The sequence below is a fragment of the Somniosus microcephalus genome, chromosome 7, assembly GCF_052327205.1.
Source record: "Somniosus microcephalus isolate GS21.2 chromosome 7, FLI_Smic_1.0, whole genome shotgun sequence".
NCBI classification, from domain to species: Eukaryota; Metazoa; Chordata; class Chondrichthyes; order Squaliformes; family Somniosidae; genus Somniosus; species Somniosus microcephalus.
Window position 1 is genome coordinate 109,493,120 of NC_140993.1, and position 25,199 is coordinate 109,518,318.

Consider the following 25,199-nt stretch of genomic DNA (forward strand, 5'->3'; position numbering starts at 1 on the left):
AGTTTTGGTCGCCTTATCTGAGGAAGGATATTCTTGCCATGGAAGGAGTTCAGCGAAGATTCACCAGGCTGATACCTGGGATGGCAGGAATGACGTAGGAGGAGAGATTGGGTCGATTGGGCTTGTACTCGCTGGAGTTTAGAAGAATAAGGGGGGATCTCATTGAAACTTATAAAATTCTGACAGGACTGGACAGACTAGATGCAGGGAGGATGTTCCCGATGGTCGGGGAATCAAGAACCAGGGGTCACAGTCTAAGGATAAGGGGTAGGCCTTTTAGGACAGAAATGAGGAGGAATTTCTTCACCCAGAGAGTGGTGAACCTGTGGAATTCTCTACCACAGAAGGCAGTAGAGGCCAATTCATTAAATATATTCAAGAAGGAGTTGGATATATTTCTTAAGGCTAAAGGGATCAAGGGATATGGGGAGAAAGCAGGGACAGGGTGTCATAAATCTCATCATCGAGAAACTACCTATGCAATAACACTGGATGGCCAGCTGGTGGCGCCGTCCAAGGAGTATAAATACTCGGGCATTGGCCCCAGCTTGCCTGGGACATTTTGTAAAGACAAGGGAGCTAGTGGATACAACTAGACTTCCATGTTCTGAAATAAGTTGATTAAAGCCTTGCTTTATGCTGAAACCAAGTGCATAGTGAGTTTTATTACGTCACAGGGTACTGAGTTTGGATGATCAACCATGATCGCATTGAATGGCAGAGCAGGCTCGAGGGGCTGAATGGCCTACTCCTGCTCCTATCTTCTATGTTTCTATGTTTCTCTAGTCTCTCCACGTAGCTGAAGTCTTTAATTCCTGGTACCATTCTAGTAAATCTCCTTTGCACCCTTTCTAAGGCCTTGACATCCTTCCTAAACTGTGGTGCCCAGAATTGGATACAATACTCCAGCTGGGGCCTAACCAGTGTTTTATAAAGGTTTAGCATAACTTTCTTGCTTTTCTACTCTATTCCTCTATTTATAAATGTAAGAAGTCACACAACACCAGGTTATAGTCCAACAGTTTTATTTGAAATCACAAGCTTTCGGAGTGCTGCTCCTTCGTCAGGTGAAGTGGAGAGATGCATAAAGACACAGCTTATATAGTCAGAGAATAATGCCAGACGATTACAGGTAATCTTTCTAACTACTATTTATCACACCTCGGCAGAGAGATAATCACAGCGATCAAAGGTGTGAATGGTGTCCAAACAGGTTAGTCAGGAAAACATTACATCAAAGAACAATGAGGTGGGGTCACAAGGGGTCAAATGTTGCAGATGCTGGGGTCTGTATGAAAAACAAAAAACAGACCGAAAAACTTTTTTTTGCTGGAAATCACAGCAGGTCCGACCGCATCTGTGTAGAGAGAACAAGCCAACGACGACTCGAGTCTGGGTGACCCTACGTCAGGTGGGGTTACATGTAGCATGACATGAACCCAAGATCGCGGTTGAGGCCGTCCTCATGAGTGCGGAACTTGGCTATCAGTTTCTGCTCGACGATTTTGCGTTGTCGTGTGTCTCGAAGGCCGCCTTGGAGAATGCTTACCTGAAGATCGGAGGCTGAATGTCCTTGACTGCTGAAGTGTTCCCTGACTGGGAGGGAACACTCCTGCCTGGCGATTGGTGCGCGGCGGCCTTCGAGACACACGACAACGCAAAATCGTCGCGCAGAAACTGATAGCCAAGTTCCGCACTCATGAGGACAGCCTCAACCGCGATCTTGGGTTCATGTCACGCTACATGTAACCCCACCTGACGTAGGGTCACCCAGACTCAAGTCGTCATTGGCTTGTTCTCTCTACACAGATGCGGCTGGATCTGCTGTGATTTCCAGCAAAAAAAATGTTTTTCGGTCTGTTTTTTGTTTTTCATACAGACCCCAGCATCTGCAACATTTGACCCCTTGTGACCCCACCTCATTGTTCTTTGATGTAATGTTTTCCTGACTAACCTGTTTGGACACCATTCACACCTTTGATTGCTGTGATTATCTCTCTGCCGAGGTGCGACAAATAGCAGTTAGAAAGATTACCTGTAATCGTCTGGCATTATTCTCTGACTATATAAGCTGTGTCTTTATGCATCTCTCCACTTCACCTGACGAAGGAGCAGCGCTCCAAAAGCTTGTGATTTCAAATAAAACTGTTGGACTATAACCTGGTGTTGTGTGACTTCTTACATTTGTCCACCCCAGTCCAACTCCGGCATCTCCACACAATGTCTATTTATAAAGTTAAGGATCTTGTATGCTTTTTTAACAGCCTTCTCAACTTGTCCTGCCACCTTCAAAGGTTTGTGTATATACATCCCCAGCTCTCTCTATTCCTGCACTCCCTTTAAAATTGTACCATTTAGTTTATATTGCCTCTCCTCATTCTTCCTACCAAAATAAATCACTTCACACTTCTCTGCATTAAATTTCATCTGCCCATTTCACCAGTTTGTCCATGTCCTCCTGAAATCTAATACTATCCTCCTCACAGTTTACTACATTCCTGAGTTTCATGTCATCTGCAAACTTTGAAATTATGCCCTGTAATGTCCAAGTCATTAATATATATCAAAAAGAGCAGTGGTCCCATGCATACTTCCCTCCTGTCTGAAAAACAACCGTTCACCACAATTCTCTGCTTTCTGTCCCTTAGCCACTTTTGTATCCATGCAGCCTTTAATCCCATGGCTTCAATGTTGCAACAAGTCTATAATGTGGTACTTTATGAAACGCCTTTTTGAAAGTCCATATGTACAACATCAACCGCACGACCCTCATCAAACCTAAAAGAACCAGTAGCTGTAGAGAAAAGCATAGCTGCAAGAGTTATACCGTGTTATACTGCGGGCTGTGTATTACATTCTACCCACCATAAGAGAACTCTGCACACACATGCTTGCATGGAGGTACAATTCTCTGTCCTTGGCATGTATTGAGAATGCAGGCAGACGCATTCGCTTTCTCCTAACAGTCAAAAGACTCGACAGTTAGTTTAGAAAGTGCCAAGGAAGTCCAACAGATTGTCTGAGCACCTTTTTGAACACAGCTTCACTTCACATTCTGCCACGCTCAAACGAAAAGAGATGGCTTCCCTGAGAGAGTCTCGTCCCATTTCATTTTAGTGTATTCTGGAGTAGGATTATTTTGCCAGTTTTACATCAATGAGCATTTGAAACCATTTAGCATCAATGTGAAAGTGGCGGTACACTGAACCTGAAGACACACCTACTTCATCAGCTCAAATATCAATGCCCAAAACACAACAACATGTATTTATATGGCACCTTTATTATAGAAAACATCCCAAGACACTTAACAGGAGCATTATCAAACAAAATTTGATGCCGAGCCACATAAAGAGATATTAGGACAGGTTGGTCACAGAGGTAGGTTTTAAGGAGCGTCTTGAAGGAGGAGAGGTGGAGAGTTTTAGGGGGGAATTCCAGAACTTAGGGCCTAGGTAGCTGAAGGCATGGTCGCCAATGGTGGAGCAATGGAAATCGGGGATGCGCAAGAGGCCAGAATTAGAGGAGCGCCGCGATCTCGGCATTTTGTAGGGCTGGAGGTAACAGAGGTGGGGTGAGGCGAGGTCATGGAGGGATTTGAACATAAGGATAAGAATTTTTAATTCGAGGCGTTATCGGACCGGGAGCCAATGTAGGTCACTGAGCACATGGGTGATGGGTGAATGAGACTTGGTGCGAGTTAGGATACGGGCAGCAAAATTTTGGATGAGCTGAAGTTTAGTGGGAGGATGGTCAAGACTTCACAAACACCTCATGTACTCAGGTAGTGATGCTCCAAAGTACGCAGGTGCCACATAGAAAGAAAGAAGTTCCATTTTTATTGCACCTTTCCTGTCCTCGGGATGTTCCAAAGCACTCCTCTGCCAATTAACTGTTTCTGAAGTGTAGTCATTGTTGTTAAGTAGGCAAACATGTTAGCCTTGCTCACAGCAGGAACCCACAAACAGCAATGAGGTAAATAACAGGTGGTGTTGGTTCGAGGATACATTTTGGCCAGGTTACCAGGAGAAATCCCCTGCTCTTCTTTGAATAGTGCCATGGGATATTTGATGTCCAACTAAACAGGCAGATGGGTTTAATATCTCATCTGGAAGGCAGCATCTCTGAAAATACAGTACACCCTCTGTACTGCACTGAAGTATCAGCCTAGATTACACACTCAATTCTTGCAGTGAGGCTTGAACTGAGAGACAAAAGTGTTATCACTGAGCCAAGCATACTTGATATTCAGCTATTGATACCTTAAAATACACATACACTTGATGAAGTCAGATACTGATGCTCAGATTTCCTCCCTTGCGGAAGTAATTTCCACTGCATTTCATTAATCCTTTGGGATTCATGCTATAATTGTTGCATCATATCCCAAAATACTAAAATGGGAGAATTTATAAAGCCATTAATAATGAACATTAAAACAGAAACAAAAACAGAAAATGCTGGAAATACACATCAGCATAGTCGCCATAAAAGTTATACTCAAAATATTTATCTGTCTTCTCCTTTCAGGTGTTGATGAACGTACTGTGCATTTTCAGCATTTTCTATTTTTGTTTCAGATTTCCAGCAGTCATTATTTTTCTTTTCATCTCTTAAAGTGATATGTCCAATATAGTGTATATTAAATATTTGGACATATGGGGGGCTGGGGAATTTGACCTCCACCCAAAACTAGCATGAAATGGTCATGCCACCTGCCCAAAGCTGGCGTTGGGAAGCCAGAACCATATCTGGGGAGGACGGCAAATTGAATGGCTCCCAGAGAGAGCCAGCTGGCAGGTCAGGTCTGTGGAGGGGGTGGGGGGGGGGGGGGAGGAGGAGGTTTGTGGTTGGGGGTGAGGGTGAGGGTGAGAGAGCTGGAGGGGGGGTGCAGCTGATGTATGCAGCATGCGCTAGACCAATTTGTACCTGAAAATTACAATCAGGGCCCTAATTTACATATTTAAGCAGCCTTACACCTGTTTCAGGTGGGCATGTAGGTTGCATGCCCATTTATAGGCCCACCTGAAAATTGCATCAGGTGGACCTTAGACATCAATGGGGCAGCCTAGGTGCTCCCCCAGTTTTCAACTGCTAGCCACCTGTTTTTTAGGTGAGAAATAGGCAGCTGTTAGTTGAAAATTGCCTCCATATTCTTTATTCTCAGGCTCTGAAATGATAAATAAGAGCGCATCAGTTTTTTGTAACATTATTAGTACAGTAAATGGAACTTTTTCATTTCTATCAAATGTGTGCAAGAAATCCAAGCACATTGGGGACATGACTTCCTTGTTACATTTAATTATCACAGTGAGTTGTGTATTACTATCAAGCAACAGAGGCATGTAAGCATGCTCAGTGAATTTACAAAGCAGCACAATTTATTGAACTTTCACAGCATCTATCATTTTAAACTATCTATCAATTAAGAGAAAACTGTAACAAATTGAAGACAAAAGAAATAAAAATGAAAGATACGTGTGTTGAAACAATATTCAGAATTTAGTTTATTGCATCTAGCAAAACACAATGGTGGACTTAAACCTTCAAGATTCTCTTTGAACTCAATGTAGCACCAGATTTTTCATATCAAATCCATCCACTGCATTTATGCTTAATTCAACTTACATGTGCAAGTCGATCAAATCTTGCAAACAGTTCATTCAGCATCCTCACCAGTTCCTGTGCAGACAGGGTTGTAGAAAGGTTGGTAAAACCTTTCACGTCTGCAAAGAGAATGCTAAATAAAATATAGAAAATATTGCATTAATATTTCTTTGTTCGGTAAATAGGATAGCTACATTTCAATGATTAATACAGTCAGTTTAAGTTATTTTATTCACATTTTGTTACCACCAGGCAGCTTTTCAGTTCTCTTGGAGGTCCATTTCAAAATTTGCTTCCATTTCAAAATTTGCATCTCTCATATTTTTGGAGCTTTCTATCTCTACTGCTGTGAACATGCAGCTGGGAGAGCAATTGGGACTGTACTCTTTATCATGGATTGCATAATTTAAATGTTCAGGACGAAGGCCAACCATTTCCATTCCTCACTGCCAGCCAGCAATGGTGACAGGCCTACTTTACTAGCTGTTTAAGCAAGTTTAAAATCTAAAGGACCATGCAAGTCATGCAAGCCTCACTAACATGATAGTCAGATATTAAAAGAGTCTGACCATTTTCAATGCATTTTAACTCCTTTGTAACTAATATGCAGGATCATTTTAAAAAGGAAAATAAAGAAAAACTGTTGGTTAGAATCCTGGATGGAAGACTTGACCTCTTTGGGCAAGATTGTTTTTTTATCAAACAAAGCTACTAATAGCAAATAGAGTTCTTACCTCACATTTTCATAGCGATGTATGTAGATTTTATGAAACTGGTGCTGTAAATGTTCATCTTCCACGTTTGACATGTCATTAATCATCTCCAATACAACAAACCGTGGCAAGACTGAAAGAACCAGCCTCTCCTTAATTATGTAAAAAAAACACATGCACACGTGGATATCATTAGCAATTATAGGCAATATATTCAGAGAGGATTTGTTAGATTTGGAAGAAATGTAGTTAATACATGCACAACAACCTTCTCCGCCCTCTTCAAGAGTATTCATTCTGGCTGAAAAGGATGACATACCTTTTCAACTGTCACACAATGATTTAAATTCAGCTTTTCTTCTACTCAATATACTCTTGTAAAAATAATCAATGTAATGACCCCTGTTCAATTTCCCCATATTTTTTTAACATGTTTATTTCTCTCGCTCTCTTTTGGCATCCCAGGCCTACGTATTTCCCAGCAGGCAGGACACAGATGCTCTTATAATTGTGATTGAGGGTCTTTTTTTCTCTCTCTTTATGGGGAAGCCCTTAAATTCCACTCAGTGGAGGTAATGTAATGTTTGATGATGGTGTAAGATGGGGGATATCAAATTATACACCACACCTGGGCCGCGATTTTGCTGACCTCAGCGGATCCGTGGCGGGCTACATCGGTGGTGGGTCTCGACCCCACTGCTGTCTACATCCCGGCCTCTGAAATGAATTTACCGTGATTGGGCTTGTTAAGCCCGCCCAGCGCATTTCCCGGCCAATTAGAGGAAGCGGGTCTGATGCCGTCATTTGATGCCGCGTCATCAGCCAGTTTCCTTTAAGGGACCATGGCCAACTTTATTTTGACATTTGTGCTGTCAGTATTCTACAGCACTGAGGTGATGCAAACACTGACAATCACTGCACAGAGGTGCACGGCTGCACCCAGGCTCTCCCATGACTCCCTCCATATGCTTATGGAGGGAGTCACAGAACGCAAGGAGGTCCTCTTCCCTTCCCATGGCCGGAGGTGACCTCCTCAGGACACCAAAGCAGCCTGGTTGCACATTGCAGAGGAGGGCACAAGCAGGGATGTGGTCAGGAGGACTTGGGTGCAGTGCCACAAACATTTCAATTATCTAATTAGATCACAAAATGTTAGTACAAAGCCACACTCAACCTCATCCTGCTGTGCCTCTCATCACATCCCCATCACTCTGCCTCCCCTACCCTACTCCTAGAATCATAGAATGGTTACACCTGGATCATTATTCTGTCACATTCTTAGCAAGAATTATTTGTAAATGATGCATTTTAGGCCTCATAGTTCTTATATGAGATCAGCACGGTCATTCCTCTCCCCCTGATTACGAGTTTTATTGCTAAAGGAGAATACTGTAATATGGGCTAAGCTGCAAGCGTGCAGCGATGTCACTTACTTAACATTCTCAAGAGAAAATAAAAAGAGATGTAATGAAAATCTTGGATGTCTAAATAAGTGAGCACAGTATACTTGTTGGGAACCTGTGCAGGGAGATAGAGGAAAGGAAAGCAAGGATAGAAGCAAAAGACAGGAAGGAGAAAAGCAAAAGTGGCAGTCAGAGAAATCAAGGGTGTAAATCAAACATGGCCACAGTAAATAATAATTCTAAAAGGTTTAAGAGTGTTAAAAAAAAGCCTGAAGGCTTTGTGTCCTAATGCGAGGAACATTCATAAGGTGGATAAATTAGCTGCGCAAATAGATGTAAACGGATATGATATAATTGGGAATACGGAGACATGGCTCCAGGGTGACCAAGGCTGGGAATTCAACATCCAGGGGTATTCAATATTCAGGAAAGACGGCAAAAAGGAAAAGGAGGTGGGATAGCATTGCTGGTTAAAGAGGAGATTAACACAATCATAAGGAAGGATATTAGCTCTGATGTGGAATCTGTATGGGTAGAGCTGAGAAATACCAAGGGGCAGGAAAACATTGTGGGAATTGTACACAGACCCCCAAACAGTAATGCTGTGGTTGAGGATGGCATTAAATGGGAAATTTGAGACACGTACAATAAGGGCATAGCAGTTATGGATGACTTTAATCTACATATAGATTGGGCAAACCAAATTAGTAACAATACTGTGGAGGAGGAATTCCTAGAGTGTATACGGGATGGTTTCCTGGACCAATATGTCGAAGAACCAACAAGAGATCAGGCCATTTTAGACTGTAATGAGAAAGCATTAATGAGCAATCTTGTTGTGTGAGGCCCCTTGGGGAGGAGCGATCATAATATGATCGAAAACTTCATTAATACGGAGAGTGAAATAGTTGACTCAGAGACCAGGGTCCTGAATTTAAATAAAGGAAACTACGATGGTATGAGGTGCAAGTTGGCTTGGACGGATTGGGGAATGTTACTTAAAGGGTTGACGGTGGATGGGCAATGGCAAACATTTAAAGATTGTATGGATGAACTACAGAATTTGTTCATCCCTGTTTGGCATCAAAATAAAACAAAAAAGGTGACTCAACCGTGGCTAACAAGGGAAATTAGGGATAGCATAAGATCCAAGGAGAGGACATATAAATTGGCCAGAAAAAGCAGCAAACCTGAGGATTGGGAGCAGTTTAGGATTCAGCAAAGGAGCACAAAGGGATTAATTAAGAGGGGGAAAATAGAGTATGAGAGTAAGCTTTCAGGGAACATAAAAACTGACTGAAAAAGCTTCTATAGATATGTGAAGAGAAAAAGATTGGTGAAGTCAAGCATAGGTCCCTTGCAGTCAGAATCAGGGGAATTAATAATGGGGAACAAAGAAATAGCAGACCAATTAAATACATACTTTGGTTCTGGCTTCACAAAGGAGGGCACAAATAACCACCCAGAGATGTCGGGGAACATAGGATCTAAGGAGAGGGAGGCGCTGAATGAAATCAGTATTTGTAGGGAAATGGTGTTAGGGAAATTGATGGGATTGAAGGCCTGATAATCTACATCCTAGGGTACTTAAGGAAGTGGCCCTAGAAATAGTAGATGCATTGCTGGTCATCTTCCAAAATTCTATAGACTCTGGAACAGTTCCCATGGATTGGAGGGTAGCTAATGTAACCCCACTATTTAAAAAAGGTGGTAGAGAGAAAACGGTAGTGGGGAAAATGCTAGAGTCCATTATAAAAGATGTAATAGCAGAGCACTTGGAAAACAGTGACAGGATGGGACAAAGTCAACATGGATTTACAAAAGGTAAATCATGCTTGACTAATCTACTGGAATTTTTTGAGGATGTAACTGGCAGAATAGTTAAGGGAGAACCAGTGGATGTGGTGTATTTGGACTTTCAGAAGGCTTTCGATAAGGTCCCGCATAAGAAATTAGCATGCAAAGTTAAAGCACATGGGATTGAGGGTAAGGTACTGACTTGAATAGAGAACTGGTTGGCAGACAGGAGGGAAAGAGTTGGAATAAATGGGTCTTTTTCCAAGTGGCAGGCAGTGACTAGTGGGTTACCACAGGGATCGGTGCTAGGACCCCAGCTATTCACAATATATATTAATGATCTAGACGAGGGAACTAGATGTAATATCTCCAAGTTTGCAGATGACACAAAGCTGGGTGGGCATGTGTGCTGTGAGGAGGATGCAGAGAAACTCCAGTATGATTTGGACAGGTTGGGTGATTGGGCAGATGCATGGCAGATGCAGTATAATGTGGATAAATGCGAGATTATCCACTTTGGTGGCAAAAACAGGAAGACAGATTATTATCTGAATGGCAATAGATTGGGAGAAGGGGAAGTGCAACGAGACCTGGGTGTCCTTGTGCACCAGTCGCTGAAGTAAGCATGCAGGTGCAGCAAGTGGTTAAGAAGGCAAATAGTATGTTGGCCTTCATAGCGAGAGGATTCGATTACAGGAGCACGGCTGTCTTGCTGCAGTTGTACAGGGCCTTGGTGAGACCACACCTTGAGTATTGTGTGCAGTTTTGGTCACCTTATCTGAGGAAGGATGTTCTTGCCATGGAGGGAGTGCAGTGAAGATTCACCAGACTGATACCTGGGATGGCAGGAATGACGTATGAAGAGAGATTGGGTCGTCTGGGCTTATATTGGCTAGATTTTAGAAGAATGAGAGGGGATCTCATTAAAACTTATAAAATTCTAACAGGACTAGACAGACTAGATGCAGGAAGGATGTTCACGATGGCAGGGGAGTCCAGAACCAGGGGTCACAGTCTAAGGATAAGGGGTAAGCCATTTAGGACTGAGATGAGGAGGAATTTCGTCACCCAGAGAGTGGTGAACCTGTGGAATTCTCTGCCACAGAAGGCAGTTGAGGCCAATTCATTAAATATATTCAAGAAGGAGTTAGCTATTTTTCTTAAGGCTAAAGGGATCAAGGGATATGGGGAGAAAGCAGGGACAGGGTACTGAATTTGGATGATCAGCCATGATCTCATTAAATGGCAGAACAGGCTCGAGGGGCCGAATGGCCTACTCCTGCTCCTATCTTCTATGTTTCTATGAACGGAGAAAAAAGAAATAGATGAGGAACATTCACAATAACTAAATGAAAAGGTTACTTAATAATATAACAAAAGGAATGGATTTGCCACTGAAATTTAGTTTCCCATTAATAATGTTCTTAATACACCAACATGCACATGAATTTGCATTTCAAAGTAAGCTCAGTATTGATTGTAACTCAGCAAAATAATTCTTGCCGTATTATAGATTAAATGAGAAGCAAAGCTGAGTTGTACCTCTAATAAAAATGTAGAATTCTTATCCTTACATATCTTTGCAATTTTAATTGAAGATAAAATAAATTCACCAGAATGCCTCATTAACCCTGACAGCTGTGATGATGTACCTTATGAGATGCATTTATATCTGGCGTGATTGGAGAGAAGGATATGTAAGCACAATATATATAATCAGTGAATTTACTTCCTCAACCACAAAATGTTAACAGATATCCTTTTATCTGACCTTCACAAATTACAGATAGTTTTAAAGAGGTTTCTACCTGCGAATGTTAATGGTGAATGAGTAGCAGCATATCATCTTTTTTCATTAGTTTGCAATTGAAAATATCAACCTTTGAGTAGTGCTCCAGAATGATCACCCTCCCAACACTTCATAGAATAGACAATTTTTTTTAATCAGTTTGAATAAAAATTGATGTTAGAAGCAGAATGACTGGAGTGGTGGGGGAACTGGATTACACAATGCATTAGAACATTGGGGTATAACTTTGTCTTGTGATCGCGCAAAACGGGCAATAGGAAATCGCAGCCCATTTTGCACACTGGCCGATTTTCTTTTCCATTGACTTCAGTGCAAATGAAAATCGGATGGAGTGCGAAATGGTCTCCTGATTCACTACCGCCCATTATACACTACCGTCCATTATACACTACCGTCCATTATACACTACCACCCATTATACACTACCGTCCATTATAAACTACCGTCCATTATACACTACCACCCATTATACACTACCGTCCATTATACACTACCACCTATTATACACTACCACCCATTATACACTACCATCCATTATACACTACCGTCCATTATACACTACCACCCATTATACACTACCACCCATTATAAACTACCGTCCATTATACACTACCGTCCATTATACACTACCATCCATTATACACTACCGTCCATTATACACTACCACCCATTATACACTACCGTCCATTATACGCTACCACCCATTATACGCTACCACCCATTATACACTACCGCCCATTATACACTACCGTCCATTATACACTACCACCCATTATACACTACCGTCCATTATACACTACCACCCATTATACACTACCACCCATTATACACTACCACCCATTATACACTACCGTCCATTATAAACTACCGTCCATTATACACTACCACCCATTATACACTACCACCCATTATAAACTACCGTCCATTATACACTACCACCCATATACACTACCGCCCATTATAAACTACCGTCCATTATACACTACCACCCATTATACACTACCACCCATTATAAACTACCGTCCATTATAAACTACCGTCCATTATACACTACCATCCATTATACACTACCATCCATTATACACTACCGTCCATTATACACTACCGTCCATTATACACTACCATCCATTATACACTACTACCCATTATACACTACCGCCCATTATACACTACCGTCCAGTATACACTATCGCCCATTATACACTACCGCCCATTATACACTACCGCCCATTATACACTACCGTCCATTATACACTACCGTCCATTATACACTACCGCCCATTATACACTACCGCCCATTACACACTACCACCCAACGTGAATTTATACCTCAATGTTCTAATTTATACCCCGTTGTCTCTTCACCACTGGAACCTGGCTTTGTATCAAGCTGAAACTGATGTGATGAAAATCTCTGGTTTCTAATATCTAAATAAAATATAATTAAAAATTAAACACAATTAGAATCTCAGCTCCAAAAAAAAGAAACAATCCTCGCCCTGAGTTTTTGTGACATGTGATGGTACAAGGATTCGTACTCCAGCACACTGTGTGGCAGAATTTTAGGAGATGTTGCGATTACAATTCCACACTTGGCAAATCCTTGCAGGAAGTCAAGCACATTTCATATTTGAGCTCCGCACACACACCTTTGAAAAGCTGCCATTAGCAGAAGCCTGTGAGCAGTTTGTCTATTTACCCTTTCAGTCAGGAAACGGTTCATGTTATAGGACAGGGGTAAAAAAAAAAGTGGCCAAAAATAAAATGTTTTAAAAAAAGCAGGCTGTTTATTATTACTTGGTCAGAGATGCATTGTTAAAGAAGCTTTCCAAAACACAGATTAACTGTGTGTTGATTAGAAATGATCACAATCCCAGCATGTATATTTTCTCCTGATATTTAGGAAGGAGATAGAATGTGATAAGTGACCACAAAAAATTAGGGGAACAGCTTTAGGGATACGATCACAAGATAGTGTCTTCAGTAACTCCTGCTTCACTTCCATTGTATTGACAACACACAGAATGCATGCACACATACAGCATGTAATCCCTGATGGACATTATATCAAGACACCACCAGTAGGTTGTGAAAGATTGTATTCCTTCAATACATCAGTCATTTTGTGCTGAAAAGCTTTGAAAGAGAGTTTGAACCTAAGAAAGAATGAACTGTTAACTGTTTCTGACACTACACTTGTTAACATAACCAGTATTGCATTCTGTTCCAGCATCACTTCAAAAACAGATTTTCTATTATATTTCTTTTACACGGCAAAATATTGTGTTAAAATGTTTCCAGGAAGCTCAATACATCACTGACATACTGTATTTACTGGATACATGTTGTTATATTTAATGGATCCATTCCACATGCTTGAAGTGCTAAGCTATTAAAGTAATCAACAATTTACTACTAAAGAAGTAACCATGCAAAACCTATTAATATTGGTAAAGCTGTTTTCCCTACTAGTGGCATAAGGCCATAGTCAAACAGCATCTGGGCTTTCAGGAACTTGATTTGTTCGACTTCAAATTCAGAAAAATTATCTTTAAAGTGACAATATTTCCAAATGGTCAAATAAAAGGCTGAACTTAGCTGATATCTTAAACACCATCTTAGTGATATCATGTACATGTCAGCTCAGGGTCTTAGTCAGAGCTCAGTATGAATAACTGATATCTGGAATTACTACTGTAACAGAATAAACAGTCTATTCCCAAGTGTTTTTATTGTAGCTTGATCGATTATTGCACAATGAGTTTGAGAACACCTGCCAAGTAAAGGATAGGGAGTTCATTCAGCTCTCTTGCAATCACAGGGATAACACTTTAGACCTATTTTTGGTTTCTTTATAACTAGCTGGAGGTGATTTGAGAAGAAACTGGTTGATTATAATAACTTTGTAACAGCAGAAAGGAAGATTCCATTCTGAATGGTAGAATTCTGTGTGATAACTGCTTGCCAACACTACTAAAGGAATCTTGTTTATGAAACTCAAACAAAACAGTCTCCCAATATTTTTTGAGAAACCATGATAACGGCCTAATGCACAGAACACCACTAATAGTGAAAAGGCAAGGAGAGAAGGCAAGTTAAGTCAAGAAGTAGTGATTACATAAATGATGTACATGTAATATATATAGTCTTCCCATTTGAGTGGTGAAAACTCATGAACTTATTCAAATAATTACTGAATAATAGCTAATAATGAAAGTCAACTGTATTTCTGAATATATGATTAAATGCTAATTGCAGAACTAATCTTCACTTAGTAATTGTGAAATTGCTAACAAATCAAATCTGGCATTCATGGTGCCATGTTCAGTAGGTCCCTATCTTACTATTCGGTGCCGTTTAGTTTCAGAAAGGTCGGTGGGGTGGTTAAAATCTGTTACATCAACTCGCAATTTGATTTACTGCTGACAAGAGCGCCACCAAACAAAACTTTGACTTGGTCAAAATTGTAATGATGTCCAGACCCTGACGGGTAACTTTAGATCATAATCATTGTGAAGTTAATTAATCTGTCAGCTTCTCAGAGCGTCAGTTCGTTAATCGGAGTGTACTAATACTGAATAGAAAGTCGAGGCAGTTTTCATTATACAGGGTTACTCGCTGCTGGTCCTTTAATACAGTCTATATATGGGATCTCTTTTCAAATACAAATGGAATTATTCATCACTGGTGCTGAATGCTGCAAATTATAGACTGGGAATTCCTTCTGCTTGAAATACAGAACTCCAGCACAATTTAAAATTAAAGCATTAATAATTGATATCATAGAGCTTAAAATATAAATTAATCTGTTGTAGTGCAGCAAATGACATTTACATTTTTATTTGTTTCTACTTGCAAACTCTTAAAATATATTTGTTAGACATTATATTAGGATTGGATTTTGTGGTTATGTCTGCAAGAGGCTAAGCCAGTTGCGCCTGTATCTCAGATTCCGCCCTTACCTGTCTCTGATTCTCTGTTTCCAGCCGAAGTCTGGCTTCTATACATCTCCTGGTTTCCAGGAACGCCTGGCGCTGAGCTCGGTCTGCCAGGTAACTGATAAATATCCCGGCCGTGTTCATACACATGAACAACACCGACTGGGCTATCACCTGAAACGGCAAAAACCAAAGAACTTCATTCTTCCCCTAGAAATATTTCAATTTTCTTCGGCGCCGTCTCGCTTCCTCAAAATAACAGCAAAGCACAAGATTACAAGGCTGGTCAATAATATTGCTCTGTTTTACTTATAGTGAGGTGAATATTGATTCCCATTACTATTACTGGCACTGAAATAAAGGACGACATGCCGAAAATACACAGCAAGTCAGGCAGCATCTGTAAAGAGAAAAGACAGATTAATGTCTCGAATATAAGACTCTTCCTCAGAAGTATCACTGGTACTGATGGGATACACTTAATGTATTAACATATCTTAATAGATAATGCCTCCACTAATTTATCGTATACTACAGATTCGCTTTAAAACGTTGCAATTATCCAAACATTGTTGTTAAATTGGAAAAAAATCTGATGTAGAAACGTATTTGAAAATGTATATTCAATGTCTTCAGCTCCCATTAAACGTGAGGGCGCACTGTGGCACAACGTCAAGTCTTTGATAGACTTAAGTGACTTCAAGGTACAAGCTGGTGAATATTTACAGGTTTACTGTGCTGTGGGTAGTTGGTAGCAATCCTATTCTGATCAGACCTGGCGAGGTATGTTTGCAAGCGGCTTCTCTCTGTAACACCCGACCCCTCACCTCGGGGAGTGTTACTGGGGAATAACACAAACACTCCGACAGAAGCTTGGGCTCCATTGCAGAGTGCATGTCTCGGAACTATTTACTGACACGATTTAGGCGTATTGGCTAAATAAATATCCTGGCTGTACAGGAAGAAGTAACTGCCGATTATTATTGGGGGATAACGATTAAATTCAATCTCCAAAGGTTAATCCATCCTTTAAACATCTGGAGAAGATATTGCGCCTTGGATGGGTTATGGGAGATACATTTTTTCGTATTTTAAATACATTACAAAATATCTTTCTGATTAATTTATTTAATACTTATTTATTTATGCTTAATTTGTGAACGTGACATTGTTCGTCGAGTTGATGATGATAAACATCTATTTTTAGGGCTTTTAACGCGCTTGAAGGAAACGCGAAGACTTGAAATGCAACAGCCCTATCGGTAGAGGGAGTCTGACCTCGGCGGTCTGATCAACAGGCTGCGCCTGAAGACTGGGCTTGAAGCACGGGCTGGTGAAAGGACACACGCAAGGGAAAGGGGCGAGAGAGGTGGGTGTTGGCTTTCGAGAGATCCTTATTCTATCCCCATAAAAGAAACTATGCAGCAAAATAGTGTTTTCCTTTTGCTTGGAAGAATGTTTGTCAGCAATTCAATGTAATGAAGATCCCATTTACTGGCCGAGCAACTTTGGCTGGGATATCTGAGCCCACCGTCCCGCGAACTTATCTCGAAGTGAGGCAGGCTGTGCTACCGCAGTGACATGCCCCCACTGCGCAAAATCAGTGCTTAAATAAAATACTTTATGTGTATTGGTTATCGACATATATATGATGCAATGCCATCGCCAAAGGCATGCTCCCGATCGCTGATGGTCAGCAGGATTTGCAGGTACATCTTTAACCTATCAGACCGGGTGTAGTAGGAAATACCACACAGTGTCCCGGGGAGATAGAATCCGGACAACAAATCCAACCTACCTTAACATTCATCAGGCATAAATAAAACAGTCAGGTATCAGCGCCGGGTTAGACAGACAAAGGTGAGGACAAAGACTGATGACAATAAGTGTAGAAAGATGAGAGAATGGGGGATCTGAACACAGATTCAGTTAATTTCATATCCAGATTACACAGCTGGATAAATACCTCACATACAAAGACAAAATAACATGCCTGGCGAAAGGTGCAGATTGATGGGCTCGGCCGAGACTAAATAAACCATTTTTTGGCTACATGTATTCTACATATACATTGCAAATCGCTTTGCTTAGTTCCCCCCGTCAGAAATGTAATGCCGTGTTGTGAGCGTATATCCACATACCGCTTGTATAACATGTACGTGCGCTACCTGGTTTGTGGTTGGGATTGCACCTCGGGGGATGAGTAACTGTACCACAACGTGGAGAGTGGAGGTCAGGAAGCCAGCCAAGATCGCCCAGGTCAAGGGCAGAGGAAGCATGCTGTAAGTGGCAAAAAGGGTAAAAAGCACGTAACCGATGCCATCTCCCAACAGTCCGTAGCCGAGGCCAGTGGCCAGAACCTGAGTGGCCATAACCACCCAGGTCACCAGGCCGCTGTACTGCAGATAACTGTGCGAAGTCGTGTCCTTCTTCACCACCACTAAAGCACAGATAACCACCTCGATGCCGGTGAAAAATCCCAGTAGGATGCCTTTGGCTGGGTCCATGGGGGTGGCGGCCAAGGTTAGGTGAAGAATCAGGACGGTCAGTTTGGTCAGCACGTCCAAGATGTTCATCACTACCACCGACTTGCGCCTCTGACCCAAGAAGTAGCGCTGGTAGAGTCGCTCCAGATCCCTGGACTTGAAGGAGTTCCTCAGAGTTGGGAAGATCACTCCTCGGTAGGTGTAGCCCCAGTTGAGAAAGAAGTCGGAATTACTGGGGGCGCAGTCCAGGTGCAGGAAGCCCAGATCGTTGCTTGTGCGCTCAGGGAACACTTTGGTGCTCCCGTTGTTGTGTCCGCTTATGGACATCTTGCCCGCAGATTGCTTCCTTCTGTTGGGACTCCATGAGTCTTCCGAAGAGGAGATGGTTTTGGCGCTGGTTTGTTCGTTTATGAACCTCTGTTCGGTGATGTGCCGAACCGCATTTTGCCAAAGCAGTCTTTTAGGTCTCGTTCCTGGAGTCTTGTTAATGGTATAGAGTTCGTCGCTTGCGCTGGAGCATCTAACTTCAGATAATTCCATGATTTTGTATTTCCTTATTAGTAACACACTATAAAATTACCACGAGCGTCCTTTCATCTTCCATATTTAGCCAAGGATACTTTGCAACACAGATCAGCGACTGCTCAAACCTCACAGGCCTGATTCCAATGACCATACTCACGATAGCTGCTTTCCCCTCAATTAATTATCGCATCTTTTAATCGGAAGCCCAAATATTTCTAACCTGGAGATCTTGCATCCCGTCTTTAATGAAAAGTCGAGTCTGGGGAACGAGCCTCATTTCCCGGTTCTCGACCCTGCTCGTCTGCGGATCACAAGAGTAACTGGATTCCCGTCAGAAAGAGCGCCGGACATCCCACTAAGTAAACAGGGTGGTAAAAGTGTTCCGAGCTAAGTGGTTTTCTGCTGGAGACAGGGCGCGGGGCTGAATGCGAGCCACAGAACCGCACCACAGCTCCACTGGGCGCCCGTGCTGAGAATAGCGAGCAAGCGGAGGCAGTGGAGCGGCCCCTGCTTGTCTCAGTCTCGCAGTCTTGCTGCTGGCATTAGAGTTGTTGATAGTGTCAGTGCCGGGTATGGAATGGATTAAAACGCGTACTGAGGCTGGCAGAGAAACGCTGAGGGTGGGGGTACTGACGTCAACTGCTCTCAGCAAATATGCATGGGGGAGGGGGGGGGGAGAAAACAGGAGAGAGACTGACGAGCGAGAGGGAGTCAAAGGGACGCAAAAACAAAGATATCAACGGAAACAAATTGACAAGTAGGCAGACAGAAATGGGACAGAAACCGATTGAGACAAATACAGATAGTAAAAGAGAGGTGGAAACAGTGACAGAGAGAGAGAGAGAGACGAATAAATAGAGACAGGGAGACACAGGTCTCGAAGAGAGGGACAGCGAAAGGGACAGCTGGGGACAAAGTGGCCAAGACACTGGAAGTTAAAGTATGAGGGGGAGAAAGGTAAAAACTGAAAGCCATCGGAATGCAATACATGGCTCTGACTTTACAAATGTGTGCAAGATAAATATCAGAGAGGCAAGAAAACAACATGAGAGAGCGAGACAAAGAAAGTGAAAAAAGAGAGAATGAGTGTTATGGACACAGTCTGCGACAAAGAGGACATCAGAGATAACAAAAGATCGCCAGAGGAAGCAATTCTAAATTACACTAGGGAGGTAAATGGGGAGGACGAGTGATGGAGAAAGGGTTAAAGAGAAGGAACGGGGACAGAGCTGAGACATGTAACAAGAAAAAATGAAAAGGAGCAGCGAGTGAGAAGGAGGACGGCAGAATGGAAACGCAAGACAAAAGAGTGTGAACAAAAACGGAAGTGTGAGCTAGAAACAAGGGCAAGGATGACAAATGAAAGGCAGTGAAAATCGGATATGAGAGCCCCAGTGTGAGAGAGGGGAGGGGGCGTGAGAAAGGGACAGAGGCTTGTATTTAACTATATTCTGAATAGGTAGGGATGTGTGTACATATCGTGCATGTATTTATTGAAATGCACAATGCCCACACGTGTATAAAATATATATATTGCAGATACTAAATAGGTAATTATATATAAACCGTGTGCGCTATATATTTACTTCTAAGCGTTCTATATATGTGTGTATACATTGCACATGTATGCACTGTATTTGTATATTTCCTTGATATAGAAGCATTTTATGCACACCGCATACGTAATTGTACAGAAGGACAGTGTGTATGCATTGTCAATGGATTGTGAATACAGGTATATATATACTCCACATATATCTGTGATTACAATGTATATGTGCATTTGTACACCTCTGTATATATAGGTACGAATGCAAAATATGTATTTACGCATCATGGATCTGCAATTTGTTCACATACTTGCTTTTAGATTGCAATTCATGAACGTAATAGAAACAGTAAAATGCTGGAAATACTCAGCAGGCCAGGCAGCATCTGTGGATAGAGAAATGGAGTTAATGTTTCAGGTCGATGACCTTTCCTCAGACCTTTCATTAACGTACTCGAATTCTCCGGTTTAATCAAGCGTCCTGCCAATGTCTATGAATTGCAACCCCCCTTTCTCAATGGAGTAAAATACTGGCGGCCTCATACAGGGGGGGGGGGGGAGTCCATTTGACGAGCTTACAGGATAATTCTAATTCTAATAATGAGAAACAAGGTTCAAGACGTCGCCTTTAACTATCATCTTCATAAAGTATTACAACTGCGCGGGTTCATGAATAGAAGCGAAGCAGGCGTTTAAAATTGTGTTTCGCTCATGCATAAAAAACAAGAATGGACGAATCTATCAAAGATGGATAGCAATAGTCACAAATATTTTCCCAAAAAAGTCCAATAATCTGATTCAGTGAAGGCGGCGCATCAATCGTTCCGGGTTCACTGGTTCTGCAACCGGCCACTATACACCGACTGCAGCTCAGCAACAAAAGGGCCAGTAAAATCCCCGCAAATTCAGGTTACGACTTCCTCAGAAGGAGTCTCGGAGAAGGAAATTCAGCCCAAGGAATGATGATGGATAGATTTCATCAATGGCTGTCTTCGGAGATTCCATCGCTTCGCTCTTTAATTTCCAAGGATGAGGTGGTTTTCGTGACCAAACTTTCCTCGATATATCTGGTCTCTTTGGTGGGTCGCAGTTTGTAGTTTTATACATTAATTGGCATAGAGCTCGTCTGTGTGGAGTTTGCACATTCTCCCCGTGTTTGCCTGGGTTTTCTCCGGGTGCTCCGGTTTCCTCCCACAGTCCAAAGATGTGCTTAGGTTGATTGGCCATGATAAAAAAATTGGCCCTTAGTGTTAGGGGGGATTAAATACGTGGGGTTACGGGGTTAGGGGATAGGGCTTGTGTGGGATGGCTGTCGGTGTAGGGACCGGGTGCTAGGGTTTGGATGATCAGCCATGATCTTGTTGAGTGGCAGAGCAGGCTCGAAGGGCCGAATGGCCTACTCCTGCTCCTATCTTCTATGTTTCTATGTCACTTCACCACTCAATATCGATTATTTCTTCTCAAGAGCTTCTCATTAGCTGACTCTCAGCTCTGCAACAAACTTAGTTATTCGCTTCTGAAGTATGAATGAACACTGAATTGGCTCTCTAACAAGGTAGATTAATGGCTTCATATATCCATGTGCAGTGAAGCATTCGGGCTTCGGACGAAGTCTTGACTCGGGATGCACTGTTCAATCCATGCTCCCATTCCTGTAGGTCAGTTCTATTGATTGAACCATTAGTGATCTTCTGTTTTGAGCATAATTGTGATTATGCATCAAGAGTTGTAATTCTGCAGTTAAAGAAAAAAAGAAAGTATTTCTTATGTAGTACTTTTCACACCTCAAGACTTCCCAAAGCAGTTTACAGCCAAAGTACTTTTGAAGTGTAGTCACTGTTGTAATGTAGGAATCACAGCAGCCAATTTACTCACAATAAGGTCCCACAAACAGCAACGTGATAATGACCTGATAATCTGTTCAGTGATGTAGGTGGAGTGATAAATATTGGGCAGGACACTGGGAGAACTCCTTTAATCTTCTTCAAAATAGTGTCATAGGATCTTTTACGTCCACCTGAGAGAACAGATGGGGCCTCGGTTTAATGTCTCATCTGAAAGACAGCACCCCCGACAGTCTAACACTTTCTCAGTACTGCACAGGAGTGTCTGCCTAGATTTTGTTTCCTTATGTTGTTGAATCATGTTAGAACTTAGATTTTCCATTAATCAACAATCACAAATGCTTCACTTTTCTTGCAGTGACTATACCACATCAAAATAGGAACCACTTGAAAATAACAAGTATAAAATTAGAACTTTTACTGAGATATTTCAATACTTTGTGTAACTAAATGCTTTTGCTGTGAATATCTAGACTTGTCAGGTAAGAGATGTCAGTGTTGGGAATGGAACATCTCCATTTATCACCTCAAGCTTTCACTAGTTAAGGATAGTGTGACTGGATGTAGAGCAGGTCTCTCTATTCTGTTGCTACAATGCTGTTTATTGTCAACTTCATTAGCACCCCACCCCTGCCCCAGGTTATTCTTTTTTGATTTTGCACTCTTGTGGCTTCGCTGGGTGAGATTGCAAAATTAATGTCAATCTGCACCAAATTCGATGGACATCAGTGCTCTGGAGCATATCCATTAGGAACTAAATCAATCACCCTTGTTACCCATATGCTAGAACACTTCCTATCAGACAATCTGCATCATCCAGGCAATTGTATTATACCCATCATACTCTTATCTTACCAATTCCATTGATGTTTTCTGTCTCTATCACCCAGTTAGGCCATCTGTGACATTACACCTTTGCTAGTTCCATACTGGATTCAGCCCACTTGCAGTAATGCCAAAGCCATTTTTGAGGCCTTGTGAACTTTATCAAATTAGAGAGTCTGGTTTCAGCAACACATTTCTCTTACACAGAAAAATGTATACATTTGTTGTCAAGGAGATATTTATACATTTTAACTACACGCTTTTGATAAAATCCTATCTATTTTAGTTACAAGATTACAGAGAGCATTAGCATGGTGGATAAGGGAGTATCTCTGGATTTTTTCTATATGGGCTTACAGAAAGCATTTGATAAGGTTCTGCACAAGAGATTAGCAAAAATGAGAGCACACCAAATTGGGGGTAACCTTGTGACATTAATTAGTAATTGGGAGTTATGAGACAAGTAGGAGACAAGGGTTCAGCCTGACTGTCCTGCTGTGACAAGTGGTATTCCATAGGGATCTGTGCTGGGGCCTCAGCTTCTCACCATATATATTAATGACTTGGATGAAGGAATAGGGAATTGTATATCCAAGTTTGCAGATGATACTAAGTTAGGAGGCAGAGTAAGTTGTGTGTAGAGGGGAGCCAGAAGTTACAAAGGGACATGGGCAGACTAAGTGAGTGGGGAAAACTATGGGATATGAAGTTCAATGTGGGGAAGTTTGAGGTCATCCACTTTGGATCTGAGCAACTGGAATATTTTCTTAATGGTGAGACTAGGAGCTGTGGAGGAGCAAATGGATTCCATGTATATATATATATATCTATCATTAAAAGCTAGTGCATAGGTACAAAAATTAATTTAAAAGCTAATGGAATGTTGGCCTTTATAAGAGGGTTAGAATTCAAAAGTGAGGGCACAGAATGTACTCTGGGTGGGGGACTTCAATGTCCACCACCAAGAGTGGCTCGGTAGCACCACTACTGACTGAGCCCTGAAGGACATAACTGCCAGACTGGGCTTGTGGTAGGTGGTGAGAGAACCAACATGAGGGAAAAACCTACTTGACCTCATCCTCACCAATCTACCTGTCGCAGATGCATCTGTCCATGACAGCATTGGTAGCAGTGACCACCGCACAGTCATTGTGGAGATGAAGTCCCGTCTTCACACTGAGGACACCCTCCATCGTGTTGTGTGGCACTACCACCGTGCTAATTGGGATAGATTCAGAACAGATCTAGCAGCTCAAAACTGGGCACTCATGAGGCTGTGGGCTAACAGCAGCAGCAGAATTATATTCCACCACAATCTATAGCCGCATGGCCCAGCATATCCCTTACTCTATTACCATCAAGCCAGGGGACCAATTCTGGTTCAATGAGGAGAGTAGAAGAGCATGCCAGGAGCAGCAACAGGCGTACTTAAAAATGCAGCGTCAACCTGGGGAAGCTGCAACACAGGACATGCTAAAAAGCGGAAGGAGCATGCTATAGACAGGGCTAAGCGATCCCACAATCAATGGATCAGATCAAAGCTCTGCAATCCTGCCACATCCAGTTGTGAATGGTGGTGGACCATTAAACAACTAACAGGAGGAGGAGCTTATATCCCCATCCAAGATCGCCTCCAAGTCACACACTATCCTGACTTTGAAGTATATCGCTGTTCTTCATAGTCGCTGGGTCAAACTCCTGGAACTCCCTCCCTAACAGCACTGTGGGAGTACCTTCACCACACAGACTGCAGCGGTTCAAGAAGGTGACTTACCACCACCCTCGAGGGCAATTTAGGGTTGGGCAATAAATGCTGGCCTTGTCAGCGACGCCCACATCCCATGAACGAATAAAAAAAAGCGATGCTTCAGTTGTACAGAGTCTTGGTCAGACCCCATCTGGAGTATTGCTTTCAGTTTTTGACTCCAAGGGCTGAATCATTACCTTTGCATGTGGATGGCAGCGGCGGGGTGGGCGGGGGGGTGGGTGGGTGGGTGGGTGCGGCATGGATTGCGTTGGGAACACTGGCGTTGAAGAGGCACATTTTGGAGTGGCTTTTTAATGAAGCCACTGCAATTGAATCAGACTTCCGGATTTCCTGACCAATTAACTGGAGCGGGTTCGATGATGTCACGGATGACTTGACTTCAGCTGAGCTATTTAAAAAGGAGCAATGCACAGATGTCACTTGAAGGCTGGTGGAGGTAGAAGCCAGGTTGTGAAAGACGTGAATTGGTTGTGCTCTAACAATTTGATAAAACTCAAACCTTAATTATGGAGGCTCAAAGGCAGAAAGCAGCCCCAAGATTCAGTGATGCCTCCTTGAAGATATTGCTCCAAGGAGTCAGGGCCCACAGGGACATCCTCTTCCCTGATGATGGGATGAAGAGGCCAGATGCTCATACGAAAAATGCTGGCTGGAGATTGCTGACAAAGTGAGCAGCAGGAGTATTGTTGGCAGGATTTGGATCCTGTGTCAGAAACACGTTAAGAACCTCATAAGGTCAGGGAAGGTGAGTACAATGCCACATTGCCCTGATGTGTGTGTCACCCCAATCCCCTCACTGAGTTCCCAAGCCTACTCCTCACTCCTCACATCAAGCTACGTTGCAGGTGCACCCATCGCTCACTGTCTATGCACTTACTCACATCCCCATCTGACCATCCACCACTGACACTCGCCCTCATCTTAATGCAATGTA

General features: G+C 42.3%; 1 protein-coding gene across 2 annotated transcripts in view; it reads right to left on the reverse strand.

Moving 5' to 3' along the window:
- Positions 1–18,837, reverse strand: part of adcy8 (adenylate cyclase 8 (brain)) — a 162,145-nt gene extending 143,308 nt beyond the window's left edge. For both annotated transcript variants that reach the window (XM_085992825.1, XM_085992827.1), the window contains exons 1-4: positions 17,437–18,837; positions 15,293–15,442; positions 6,342–6,472; positions 5,629–5,740 (exon numbers count right to left, since the gene is read on the reverse strand). In XM_085992825.1, the coding sequence (XP_085848951.1) occupies positions 5,629–5,740; positions 6,342–6,472; positions 15,293–15,442; positions 17,437–18,294 (1,251 nt within the window). In that variant the 5' untranslated portion in view covers positions 18,295–18,837. The remainder of the gene's footprint in view (positions 1–5,628; positions 5,741–6,341; positions 6,473–15,292; positions 15,443–17,436) is intronic.
- Positions 18,838–25,199: the final 6,362 nt, after the last annotated feature.